The 14,584-nt window shown below is 41.1% G+C and overlaps 1 protein-coding gene across 3 annotated transcripts in view; it reads right to left on the bottom strand.

Annotated features, from left to right (window-relative positions):
- Window positions 1-210: 210 nt before the first annotated feature.
- The window catches only part of LOC121017776 (S-adenosyl-L-methionine-dependent tRNA 4-demethylwyosine synthase TYW1), a 213,982-nt gene continuing 199,608 nt past the window's right edge, over window positions 211-14,584 (bottom strand). For all 3 annotated transcript variants that reach the window (XM_040456209.1, XM_040456210.1, XM_040456208.1), the window contains one exon: window positions 211-1,396. In XM_040456209.1, the coding sequence (XP_040312143.1) occupies window positions 1,175-1,396 (222 nt within the window). In that variant the 3' untranslated portion in view covers window positions 211-1,174. The remainder of the gene's footprint in view (window positions 1,397-14,584) is intronic.

Consider the following 14,584-nt stretch of genomic DNA (forward strand, 5'->3'; position numbering starts at 1 on the left):
AAGTGTTCTGACTCTACTGCTTAGAAATAATCAGAGCCTAGTTTTCAACTGGGCGAGTAGGTAGGTTACATTATGTATGGGTTTTACTTCAGCAGAAAACAGAGGGGGTGACAAGACAGACGGCTGGTATACAGGAGGAGGTCGATCTGATGGGGCTTACAACCATGGCACTAGAAGCATCTTTCAAATAAACACTCAAAAGAAAACTCTAGTCTTTCCAAAAGATTTTTATTAATCAAAATTTTAGGATAAAGGAATTTTTTAAAAATAACTATGATATTTTCAAAAAACTATTGGGTATTCAATGATGTTTTCAAGTAGAAAAAACTTGAACCCTGAAGAACAGATTGTGTAAAGTAGCTCGGGCTACGAGAGGGAAAAGAAGGTGGGGACTTGTTCTGTGTATAAGGACAGGGGCTTGACCACTGACTTTTTGAACAAAAAGCAAACCATACTCAGTTTCAGAGTTTGTCTGTGAGACTAACTGATGACATCACAGAGCCATTCTTCTTCCAGAAGAGCCCTTTCACACTGGTGCAGCCACTAATACCTTCTATGGCAATCTGTACGAGAACGGAGTGAGATCTAGGACATTCAGATCCAATGCAAGTTCATAAAGGGTTGGTACTAAGCAAAACTTTAATCTGTGCAGTATTTAAAAATAATTGAGAATTGTGACAACTTAAATGACTTCTGGGAGGTGTTATCTTAACTCTAAAGAAGGGATGGAGGTCTCGGAGGGGGCAGATCTACTTACCTCGGGGTAACACAGTCCACAAAGGTCAACAGCCCACGAAGGGGAGAGGAACAGACATTCATCCCTTATAACACCCTCAGGAATAGCATTCTTGGGAGTCTTACAAGTTATGATTCAAAACCACCAGTTAAATTCTAATGGCTGTGTACTTTCCCCGCAATGATGTTCCTCTCAAAAGTAAAATCAGGAAAGGGACTGAGCTCTGAAAAGACACGTGAGGCTGAGTCCCAGGCACTCAGAGTGTGGATGCCACCTCCCCAACCCCGGGGGGTGACTTGTGTCCCCGTGTGCAGCCTTCCATTCTTCCCTACATGAAACACAAGTCACGTGACGTGTCCTTTGAAAAACCACAGTGAGGAGTGAGAACCTTCGGGGGCCGGGAGTTCTTGTCCGTCAGTACCCTATAGTCAGATAATCTCAACACCCGGAAATATCCTTGGATTTGTTCTTTCTCTGATATCTTGTGTCCTTGGGATCAAAGCCTCTTTCACTGGCACCAAATAATGCCCAGAGGGGGGTTTTGGCCACATAATCCTTTGCGCTGAAATTTGTTAATCCACCGCTATCTTCATATTCCTGCACGAGCTCCTGGAACCGGTTATAATCAATCCATGTCCACCATTCGCCATCAATCTTAAACTGGAAAGAAAAAGCGTAGTCAGGTCAGAAGCACAAACGTCCTTAAAACTATCAAGTAAGTATTTTAAACACTCGAAAACCAGCCTGGTCTCTTTTCTCTCTATCAAGTCCAAGAAAATCCTTTTGTGCTCCAGATATGGTTCCATATCAAAGCAGAATGAGCTTCTTCTCCCCTAGGACTGCTGCCAGGCTGGGCCTAGAAGACCCAACTGCTGAATACAGACTATAACCACAAGAGACTCTTAATGACAGAGGACAAACTGAGGGTCAATGGAGGGAGAAGGGTGCGGGGATGGGCTAGCTGGGTGCTGGGCATTAAGGAGGGCCCTGGTTGTGATGGGCACTGGGTGTTGTCTGTAAGTGATCAATCACTGAATTCTACTCCTGAAACCAACACTGCACTGTATATGAACTAACCAGAATTTAAATAAAATTTTGAAAAGAAAAAAAATACATCCTGGAATTGAAAGTCAAGTTTATTGTCAGCAGTCTCACTAAAAGAAGGTTAATTACATTTTTTTGGCATTATCATGTGTTAATGGACAAGCTAATTGTAATTCCTGTTGTTGCCACTTTTGATTTGGTATGAATTTTCTTGGTTGTGTTAGAAGCACCTAGTGGAATCCATTTTATTATTAAACTTGGCTTGAGTTACTAGGCTTTTAATCAATGACTTCTAATTCTGAAATGCCAACAAAATGATTCAAACTGGCCTGTTTAACCTAACATGGATACAATATCTCATTAGCAGAAAGCCTGTTAAGAATTTCAATTCAATAAAGGGGAATAATCCAATTTGTACTCTTTTAAGAAAATCGCTTCTCAAAAGTCCCTGTAGAATAATGACCAGGACGAAGGAAACAGGAAATAAACTGACGAAGCTCTGAAGGAATTACTAATTGAACTGTGAAGGCTTTTGACTCAAAGCATCTATTTGGCACTCATTCGTGTAAACAGACAATACACTGATACCTGATTTATAAACAGACAAATAGTTTTGTTAAGCTGCTATCTTCTCAAAAACTCTTAATTATGACCCAAGTGAAGTAACAATTTTGGGTTCTAGCTGAGAAAAATATTGAAAATGCATAGTTTCCTGGATTCAGAATACTATTAAAATATGCTGAATTTCAAGGACATCTGATTTTTTACCCAACAGCTAAGAGGTTTCCAGTGGACAAAAATTATCCAATAAATGGGAAAGTTTAGTCTACCTATGAATCATGAGAGATTTTCTTCTAACGAGACCATTCTTTGAAACGGTGCCCCAAAGGCCTCTCTGAACGCTGCAACCCAAGATACAGAATCCACATCTCCCCCATTGTTTTCCCTCCCAAGACAGACTGCTCTCAAATGTTCTCTGCTGCCCAAGAAAACAGTCATCCCTGAGGACTGAGCATTAGAACTCCAGAGTCAAAGGTGCCTCTCCCTTCCCTGGTCCCTCACATCCAAAAGATGTCAGGCCCCATTGATTCTTCCTTAGCAGCATTTCTTTCTTTTTTTCACGAAGCTGTTTTTTAAGTTTATTTATTTCTTGAGAAAGAGAGAGAGCAGAGAAGGGACAGAGAAAAGGAGAGAGAGAGAATCCCAAGCAGGCTCTATGCTGTCAGCGCAGAGCCGAATGCAGGGCTCAAACTCACGAACCATGAGATCGTGACCTGAGCCGAAACCAAGAGTCGGATACTTAGCCGACTGAGCCACACAGGTGCCCCCTTCAGCAGCATTTCTATTGTCCTGACGCCACCCTAACACAGGTCCTCACTTCTGGGACTCAGCAACGGTCCTCTTGCTGACTGATCTTCTGATGCCAATTTTGACTGTTTTCAACTTCTGCAGACGGAGATGCTGGGATTACTATTCTGTCTACAACAGAATAGAGCCCTAGTATCTACAGTCTAAACACTAAACCTCCATTTGGAGACTCCCCAGGAGCCAACCCCCTTGTCATGTGATTTCTATCCTACTCCTGCTGTATGATTAACACCTACTTATGTCTCAGGTCCCCTGGTAAACGCCTTTTGCTCTGGGAAGTCTTCCCGAATCCCTTTAAACTATGACAGTTCACCTGCCACAGGACCTCACTACCCTGAACTTGGCCAACCACATATTAAAATTGCTTCTATAGTTACCTCTCCCAGCCCACTCTATCCCACATCAGAACTGCTCGCTTTGTGAATATATCTGACTTAAAATTTATGTTGGTACTCAGGACATACAACAGCTTAGCCTCTTCCTCCTTACCTCTTAACAAAACTAGAAGACCACAGGATGAGGAAAATTCCCACCTGTTCTACTGACATCCTGACAGAATGGAATTTGCTGCTATTGGCTCCGTAGAATACTGTGTGCTGTTTTCACAGTGTATCCGTGTAGGGGGCACAACACTCACACCTTACTGGAAATGGGGGAACACTCCAGCTAGCATAGGAGTAAACATGTCATTACCGTGTATGACATGTAAAATGAGGCCAATAATGATGGCTACCTTTTATTCTTCCCTCCTATAACAGTTACAGAATGCTAACTATGGACTTGGCCCCATCACAGATATTTAAAAAATAATTACAGGGGCACCTGGGTGGCTCAGTCAGTTAAGCATCTGATTCTGACTCAGGTCTTGATCTCCTGGTTTGTGAGTTTGAGCCCCGCATCAGGCTCTGCACTGACAGTGAGGAGCATGCTTGGGATTCTCTCTCTCTCCTTCTCTCTCTGTTCCTCCCCTACTCATGCTTGCTCTTTCTCAAAATAAATAAATAAATGTACTGTTTGGGTTTCCTAAGTAAATGACTCCACTAGATTTCTCTAAGATAAAGTCAAGCACCGTCCACATACTTAGTTTTTGTTTTTTTTTTTTTTTATGTTTATTCATTTTTGAGAGACAGAGCACAAGCAAGGGAGGGGCATGGAGACAGGGAGACACAGAATCTGAAGCAGGGTTTTGGCTCTGAGCTGTCAGTACAGAGCCCAATGTGAGGCTTGAACCCACAAACCGTGAGATCATGACCTGAGCTTAAGTCAGACGCTTAATCGATGGAGCCACCCAGCCCAGGTGCACACCCCCCCCCCCCATACACACACTTAGGACTTTCAATATGTTTTTTAGTGTCCCACTTAAATATAAGCAGACAACTAGTGACCATCTGAAGAAAACTCCTAACAAGAACACTAAAAATAAACCAAAAGAAAAGAGTAACAGGGTAAACAGCCTAGGCAAGGGGAAAACAGCACACAAAACAAAATAAAAACCCAAACAACTAAACTAAAACAACTATCTTCAGAGAAATGAGACAATACTGTATACATAAAACAAATAAACAAACAAACAAAAACCACTACCCTATAAAAAGGAACCCTTAAAGAATGAAAAGAACCTTAGGTTCTAAAACTATAGGAGCAAAGATGAAAGATTCACAGGAAAGTTAAGAAAGAAAAAAAAAACTTTCTAGAATGTAGAATAAAAAAGACAAAAACCAGGAAAGAAAGCACTAAAAAAAAGAAAAAGAAATAAAAAATTAAAGGACTAGCCCAAGAGACCCAATTTTAAAATAACACCACTTTCTGAAAGAAAGGAGAAAAAAACAGGAAGGAGGAAATCCTCAATGAAATAATTATGGAAAAGTTTTGTAAAGTGAAGGCCATGAGTAAACATACTCATGTAGACAAAGGATAAACATATGGAATAGACAATAGATAAAAACCAACATACCAACTGAGGCACATCTCAGTGAAATTTCAAAACAATGGAGACAAAGGGAAATCCTAACAAGGGAAAAATGGTCATATACAAAGGATCAAGGATCAGAATGCCTTCCGAGTTCTCAATAACCACACTGAAAGCTCAAACACAGTGGCTCCGATTGCATACGAGTTGGTTTGCAACTGAGAATTCTATATCCAGCAAAACTATCAATCAAGCTTGTAGGGAGAATAAAAACATATTTAGATATTTAAGATCTCAATCAATTGGACCTCCCACATACCCCTTCTTAGGAATCTACTGGAGGATGTTTCACTAGAATGAGACATAGGATCCCCAAAGCAAGACATCCCACACAGGAGAGAGCTCAAGGAAGTCCCAGTATGATAGTGTGTGTCCAAAGTGGGTGAGTCAGTAAGTGCCTCTGGGGAGACTCCTTTAAAAAGATGAACAGATAGAACCTCCAACGCATCTGAAAGTCTGAGAGGAGATACAGGTGGCAGAGAGTTTGAGAGTTGATTTAGCTAAAGAATACAGAAGTCTAGACAAAGAAAAAATAAGATAAATATTAACTCCAAGGAAACCAAAATGTATGCTGGAAACAAATAGCATCATAGGAGACTGCACTGCTCAGCAGTGAACAGTGTTCACGTGGTCACATAACGCATAAAACTACGGTATATATACATTGCAAAGGTGGGAGAACAGGAAAGGGCATGATGAGCAAATGTAGGGGAGAGCTTCATCTCACCTTCCACAGTGAAGAGACAACGAGAAAAAAACAATGAATAGCAGCAATATTTGGTAAAGACAAATACCTAAATAATCAACCAAAAGTTGAAAGTAGCTGTTGCTTGAGAGGAGGGAAAGGAGGTATATTTGAGGAAAATACAAGGAACTACTGATTTTTGTAATAAACTTTGACTTCTTAGACGATGTAGAATTTTGATAAAACTAAAAAACAAAATTAAAAATAGTAATGACCAATCTATCGAAGTGAGGGAAGAGTATATTATTAACAATGTGAGCCAACAAAATAGGGTGGGGGTAAGGGGAAGACCTACAGGACGATGGTAGCAGCCGCTATTCAGGAAGCACCCTACTGTGCACTAGGCACTGTTTGGTTCTCTAGCTGGTGTAATGCACTTTACAAAACTCATGTGGTTGGATGCCCATCTTTAAAACGGGTGGGGCACGCCTACGCGGCTCAGTTGGTACAGCATGTGACTCTTGGTTGCTCGTGAGTTCAAGCCCCATGATGGGTACGGAGTCACCTTAAAAAAATAGGGGGCGCCTGGGTGGCGCAGTCGGTTAAGCGTCCGACTTCAGCCAGGTCACGATCTCGCACTCCGTGAGTTCAAGCCCCGTGTCAGGCTCTGGGCTGATGGCTCAGAGCCTGGAGCCTGTTTCCGATTCTGTGTCTCCCTCTCTCTCTGCCCCTCCCCCGTTCATGCTCTGTCTCTCTCTGTCCCAAAAATAAATAAACGTTGAAAAAATAAATAAATAAATAAATAAATAAATAGGGGTGCCTGGGGGGCTCAGTTGGTTAAGGGGCCAGACTCTTGATTTGGGCTCAGGTCACGATCTCACGGTTTGTGAGTTCAAGCCCTGCACTGGGCTCTCTGTTCACAGTGCAGAGCCTGCTTGGGATCTTCTGTCTCCCTCTCTGCCCCTCCCCACTCATGTCAGCATGTGTTCTCTCTCTCTCTCCTCTCTCTCAATCCCTCCTTCTCTCTCAAAAATAAATAAATGTTAAAAAAAAAAAAAAGGCAAAAGTCCCAAAAAACTAACAAATATGTCAAAGGTGACATCCTCTGTAAGTGGAGAGCCACAATTCAAATTTGTGGGTCGTCAAGAGCCTGTGGTCATTACACGATTGCACACTGCTAGCTGTCAAACTGGAAAAAAGACAGAACTAATAATAACCATTTTATCTTTTAAGTATTTTGGAGTGCAAAGAGATTTTTCTCACCCCTGGACTTTTTTAAGTATAATATTTCTAAGTTAACTCCCTCTGTTTAACCGATCTAAAAGTTACAGAAAATAATGTGTATATCCCAAATTCTTAGTGTCCTTCAACCTTCCTCAGCATAGAGTCTAAAGAATGAGCACACTGAGGAGAAGCCTACAGTCTATTAATTATTTCTCTACCCAAGTACAGCATAATAGAGACTGCCTGTTCCAAGGCTAATGCAGGGGAAATGTAAGATTTATATGCAGACTTCTGAAGTCAGCCTGCTCTGCCTTTGATTGGTTCTGTTTTATTTACACAGTCTTTGTCCCTTCTGGCAAAATAATAATTAAAAAAATAAAACTGCCATAGTGAGAGATATTCTTCCCATTATCTTAACTGGTTCCTAATAGTACAGGCAGTATAGGTGAGCACACTTTTTCTTTTTTTGTAGATGAAAATTGACGTCCCATTAGTTTCACGGTATCTTCCACACGGAAAGTCTATATAGAGTATCCATAGCTACTTCAAACTCCAAATGTCCCAAACAAAAATTCTTACCACTTTGGCCTGTCAATCTCATGGCTCATCCATGCTGTGCTGAAGTTATTCCAGCTTTTAAATGATAAATACTCTGTAGCTACTGGGAAAGTTCCAATCATCCAAAGGCATCATATTTCTACATATGCAAGAGTTAAAAATAAAGAGGAAATTCTGCATAGCAGTTGAAAAAGAGCAAGTCAAGAGCTATTTATTAATATCACCATTGGAGATAGTCTTTGCAAATATTCCTCCACGTGCTACTGTAGTATTCTTTACGGAAAAGTCAAATTATCAGCACCTTTAGGAAAGAGCCTTTATTAAAGGCCTGTAACAGGCAAGGCCCCATTCCAGATGTTTCATATTTGTCACTTTACTCAGCCATCACAATAACCCTGTAAACACAGTTACCACTATTTTTCAGATAAGAAAATGAGAAATGGTGAGGCTGGGCTTTGCAAACAGATATACCACAACAAAGTTCAGGAGTCCCCAAGACCACCCCCATTTCTGCCACCAACTGTACATGCAGGGGTTCCCAAGGCCACCTTCAGTTTGACCACTCACTAGAAGGACCCACAGAATTCACTGAAAGCTGTTAATAGTATGGTTTCTTACAGCGGAAGGACACAGATGAAAATCAGCGTAAGAAAGAGGCACATGGGACAGACTTGAGGAAAGTTCCACGCCCAGAGCTTCCAGCTGCCCTCTGTCACTCAAGTAGTGGTCAGAGCTAATATCACCCATCAATGATGCGCGAGAATAGGCATGGAGTGCTGCCAACCTAGGAAGCTCAACCTGAGCCTCGAGGTCCAGAGTTTTTCCTGGGGCTCAGTCTCCTAGACAGCTGACTGCTGAGTGGCTGACTTTAGTTTCCAGCTTCTCTGAAGGTCAAGCAAATACAGTGTAGCCCAAAGCCTCTACCCTAAATCACATGCCTAGTGTAGACTACCTAGCATGACTCCAGGTCCCCAGATAAACAAAGATACTCTGACAGACAAGACATTCCAAGAGCTTGAAAATCACCTCTTAGAAGCTGAGGGCAAAGAGCAGCCCTTTCTTTAGGTAAAATTACAGCCGAACTCAAAGTCCACATACAATGGATAAAGTAGAAACACACAAAAATAAAAAAGAACACTAACAACAAAAAAAGACTCCTACATTTCATTTGAATTTTCACACTCCTAAGGAGGGCTCTTATATGATCTTAGTGTTGGTTCTTTTTTTTTTTTTTTTAATGTTTATTTATTTATTAAGGGAGGGAAGGGCAGAGAGAGAGGGAGAGAGAGAATCCCAAGGAGGCCCCACATTATCAGTACAAGCCCGATGCAGGGCTCAAACCCACAAACCATGAGATCATGACCTGAGCTGAGATCAAGGGTCGGACACTTAACGACTGCGCCCCCCAGGTGGCCCCAGCGTTGGCTATTTTCTAAGTCTGGTCCCGCAAACACACAGTAATACTTACAAACGAAACCTTGGGAAAGTGCCAGTGAGAGGATGGATGAGGGGCTGCCAGGCCCTCTCATAATTCAGAAGTGCATGTGAACTGGGAAGGAGAGGAGATCCCAGGTTAGTTTGAGGGAGAAGTGATCTGGGAATTCAAAACAAGAGAGTGCTTACTGTAGTCCTTCTTGAACTTCCCAGATTTATGGATTTTGTTCTTGACTATCCTAGCGACAACTGCGTCGTTTGTTCTGTGGCTGAGAGGACGCACAGATCACTTCCAAGTGCACCTGACTGCCTGCGACTGTGGAGCCCCGAACAAAGTTGCCTCCTTTTTCTGGGTTTGCTGGTGACAAGTAGAATTCACATGGCAACAGCTGCCCGAGGAACCACTTTGAGAAGCAAAACTACAACAATGTGACTGAATTCTAGATATATCCAAGTGCAATTAAAAAGCTTTTAAATCTGGAAACTCAATTTCTGGAATTTCTATCTTAATCTACAGTTTTGTTGGAATAGAGCTAAGTCCTCTCAGCCGTGTCACCAAAATGCCACTTTTCTCTGACATTTCTCTGCATGTAATTACTGGGAGCAACCAGGCCTCTGACAAGCATGAGTTCTACATGTATCACAGAAAGTAAAATATTCTGTCGGTAGGTTTTGTTGGGAAAACACTGCACAAAACCTAAATGGTGACACGCAATTCCTTCTTACTCCAAGAAAGGAGGGCTCAGGGAGAGGACACCTCTTCCTTCCCTTCCTCTGTAGACTGCAAGTTTATTCGTCTAAGAGGGAGGCCTCTGTGATCGATGCTGAATTATGCAGAAGGCCTCAAATTTGGCAAAACTTTCCCAGAGGTGGCTTTGAAGGAGGTCCACCAGACTCCTCGGTGAACTGGGAGGGGATCCGCCTGGTTTTCAGTGGATACCTGCCTCTGTTTCCCTGCCTTGTGACTGCTCTGTAGCATTTAGGAGATGGCATGATGTCATAGTCAAAGTAGGCTTTGTATTTTGAAACATCTGGGATTGAATTCTAACTCTGCTTGTATTCTCTCAGCCTGAGGTTTCTCCTTTCAAACATGAGGAAAAACAATATTTATAATTCATCGTATTTTTATAAGAATTAAATGAACTAATGCATACACAGCATTATCAAAGTAAACTTAATAACTGTTATTGGTTGAGTTTATCAGCAGACACCAAAGTAAGGAATGACACCAGACAGCTCATCAGTGATGAAAGGTTCCAGAAAATTATGCTGGAAGACAACAGAATAATATCTGTAAATGCTCAGAGGAAATACCTCCACTTAGACTTATCCACTCTGATAATCTATTATTCATGAGAGAGTGTGAAATAAAGATGTTTCAGAGGGAACGAAGACTGAGTTTACCATTCTAGCGAAAAGAAAATTGCACCCAGCAGAATCAATGGATGCAAGAAGCAAAGGGGAACCAAGAAAGTGGGGTTTACATGGATCCATCAACACAACCATTAACTGTGCAAAAGAATCCCGGGAAGACCTTGTATTGTGCTGAAGGAGGATGGCGATGTTGATTAGAGTTAAACTAAGTACAAATTTCAAAATATCGGAGTACAAGATTCTGAGCAGATGGTGGAGTAGCAGAAGCACCAGGAATCCTTCTTCCCATCCACGGAGCACCTGGCACGGCTCAGGTGGTGGAGCTCATGACCCTTGATCTCGGGGTTGTGAGTTCAAGCCCCCACACTGGATGTACAGATAATTAAAAATAGAATCTTAAATAAAAATTTTAAAAAGGCGCCTATCTGGCTCAGTCAGAAGAGTATGTGACTCTTGACCTCAAGATTGAGTTCAAGCCCCACGATGGGTGGAGAGATTACTTAAATAAATAAATCTTAAAAAATCATTCTTCTCACCCAAACAAAAATTATACTGGCAGAATCTGTCTGATATAACTACTTTGGAACTCTGGACTCTAGTCGAAGGCTTCTAGCTTTCAAGGAAAGGTCTGGACTGTAAAGTACAGTTAATTTTAGTCAGTTTCAACTTGGATGGCAGTAGCTATCCATCCCCCATGGCCCACCCCCACAGCAGGCAACTGTGACTTGTTCTTGGGACAGCCTGCATGCAGCCTGTGGGAGACAGGCTGGGCAGTAAGGACCCTGTCCTCCAAACACTGGGGATCTGTTCTCTGTCGCCTGCTGCTTCTGATCAGGGTACGGATATAGTGGCAGCCATTGGTACCCATTCCTCCATTGCAGAAAGCCTCTCCCCTTCCTGCTGAAGTGACTTCCAGGGGAATAAAGGGCTAGTGCTCCCCATCACCTTCCACTTTCCTTTTTTTTCCCTTTTAGGAGAGAGACATTAAAGACTAGAAGATTCAAAAGCAACAACAGATGGGTGGAAATTAGAAAGTAATCACATATTCCCAGGGAAAGATTCAGGAATAAATTCAAATTACTGTTATACCTTTAGGATATTAGATGCAATCCCCATGGCCCACAAAGAAATAGCCATAGAATATAAGCAAAAGGAAATGTGAAAGGAATCAAAACGTTTCAATACAAAAAAACAACTAAACACAAAAGAAGATGGTAATACAGGCAATGAGGGACAAAGAAGCTATATAAGGCATATGGAAAACAAATAGCAAAATGACATAAGTCCCTTTTTATCAGTAATCATTTTAAATGTAAATGGATTAAACTCTCCACTCAAACAAAAAAAACAGAGATTGAATGGATCAAACACACACATACATACACACACACACACACACACACCAACAATATGCTATCTATAAGAGCCTTACTTTATCTCCAAAGACACACACAGGTTGAAAACAAAAGGACAGAAAAAGATATTCCATGCAGTCACCAAAAGACAGGAGGAGTGGCTACAGTAATATCACACAAAACAGAGTTCAAGTTAAAAGATTTCAAGTTCAAAGATTATAAGACAGAAAGAAGGACAAATATACAATTTATATTAATTAAAGGTTTAATGCAGCAAGAAACAATAATTAGAAATGTTTGTATAGGGGCGCCTGGGTGGCTCAGTCGGTTAAGCGGCCGACTTCAGCTCAGGTCATGATCTCGCGGTCCGTGAGTTCGAGCCTCGCGTCGGGCTCTGTGCTGACCGCTCAGAGCCTGGAGCCTGTTTCAGATTCTGTGTCTCCCTCTCTCTCTGACCCTCCCCCGTTCATGCTGTCTCTCTCTGTCTCAAAAATAAATAAACGTTAAAAAAAAAAATTAAAAAAAAAAGAAATAAAAAAAAAAAAGAAATGTTTGTATATCTGGTACCAGATCATCAAAATATTGGAGCAGATACTGGCTGAATTGAAGGGAGGAACAGATAGCTCTACAATAATAACTGGAGAGTTCAGTACCCCATTCTCAACCATGGATAAAACAACCAGATAGAAGGAAACAAAGGACTTGAACAACACAAGAAATCAACTAGATCTAACAGAACATTCTGCCCAAGAACACAAAATACACATTCTTCTCAAGTTTTCACCATTTTCTCGGACAGACCGTATGTTACACCACAAATGAAGTCTAAATGGATTTTAAGAGATAGACGTCATATAAAGTATCTTCTCTAATCATAATGGGATGAAGCTAAGTATCTGTAACAAAAGGAAAACTACAAAATGCAGACATTTGTGGAGGTTAAACAACACACTCCTACATAACCAATGGATCAAAGAAGAAATCATATGGAAATTAGCAAATACGTTAAGAGACTAAGTGAAAATGAAAACACAACATACCAAAACTTATGGGACAGAGCAAAAGCAGTACTGACAGGGAAATTTATAGCTAAAAATGTTTACTTTAAACAAGGAGAAAGATCTCAAATTGACAACCTAACTTTACAACTTAAGGAACAAGAAAAAGAATTAAGCCAAAAGTGAGCAAAAGAATGGAAATAATAATGGTTAGTACAGAGATGAAATAGACAATAGAAAAATAGGGGGAAAAAAACTGAGACCAAAAGCTGGTTCTTCAAAGAGGCCAACAAAATTGACAAACCTTTAGCTAGACTAAGAAAAAAAGAGAAAAGACTCAAATTACTAAAATTAGAAATAAAAGTAGGGACATTACTACTGATTCTACAGAAGTAAAAGGGATTATGAAAAATTATTATAAATGTACACCAACAAATTGGATAATCTCGACGAAATGGACAAATTCCTAGAAACACAAAACCTACTAAGACTAAATCACAAAGATACAGAAAATATGAATAGACCAATAATTAGTAAGGAGACTGAGTCAGTAACCAAAAATCTCCTCCCCACCCCCCGCCAAAAAAAAGCCCTGGACCACACTGCTGAATTCTATTAAACTTTAAAAGAACTAATATCTATCTTTCTCAAACTTTTCCAAAAACTGAAGAAGAGGGAATATTTTGTAACTCAGACTATGAGGCCTGCCTGCTAAAGCCAGATAAAGACACTACCAAAAAAAAAAACCCCAAAAATCCACAAAGCACCAATATCCCTTATGAACAATGATGTAAAAATCCTCAACAGTATAATATCAAAGCAAATTCAGAAGCATGTTAAAAGGATCCTACACCAGTGGCACCTGGGTGGCTCAGTCGGTTAAGCGTCTGACTCTGGATTTCAGCTCAGATCATGATCTCGCAGTTTGTGGGTTCGAGCCTCGTGTCGGGCTCTGTGCTGACAGCTCAGAGACTGGAGCCTGCTTTGGATTCTGTGTCTCCCTCTCTCCCTGCCCCTCCTCCACTCCTGCTCTGTCTCTCTCTCTGTCAAAAATAAATAAACATTAGAACAAAAAACAATCAAGAAAAAAAAAAAAAAAAAAAACAAGGGACATATGGGATGCTTGGGTGGCTCAGTCAGTTAAACGTCCAACTTTGGCTGGGTCATGATCTCACAGCTTGTGAGTTCGAGCCCCGCGTCGCGTTCTGTGCTGATAGCTCAGAGCTTGGAGCCTGCTTCAGATTCTGTGTCTCCCTCTCTCTCTACCCCTCCCCTACTCCACGCTCTGTCTGCCTCTCTCAAAAATAAATAAACATTAATAAACAGTAAAAAATTAAAAACCGACTGTAAACATCAGATTAAGTGGTGAAAGACTGAAAGCTTTTCCTCTACTATCACTTAACAAGACAAGGATGCCTACTTTCATCACTTCCATTTATCACACTACTGGCAGTTCTAGCCAGAGCAACTGGGCAAGAAAAAGAAGTAAAAGACAGCCAAGTAAGGAAGGAGAAGTAACATTATCTCCGTTTGCAGACGATATGATCTTATATGTAGGTGTGCCTTTTCTTGAGAATTTGGCACTTGAGATTGAACCAAGTGGTGGTAGATGCTTAAGCTAAGTTGGGGCTACGGCCACCATATCAGGGGATATGAAAAATAAAGAAGCAAAAGAAGCCAAGGGAAAAGGAGGGAGGAAAGGAAAAAGAGAAGGAGCTGGTCAGAAAGGCTGACAGACGGGTAGATAGGAGTCGTGGCTTAACAACTACTTGTTCCAGAAAGATTCACTAGTGAATTCAATCAAACATTTAAGAAATAACACCAGTACTCCCTATCTAT

This window comes from Herpailurus yagouaroundi, unplaced genomic scaffold (assembly GCF_014898765.1).
Source record: "Herpailurus yagouaroundi ecotype Mexico unplaced genomic scaffold, PumYag 216, whole genome shotgun sequence".
Classification (NCBI taxonomy): Eukaryota; Metazoa; Chordata; class Mammalia; order Carnivora; family Felidae; genus Herpailurus; species Herpailurus yagouaroundi.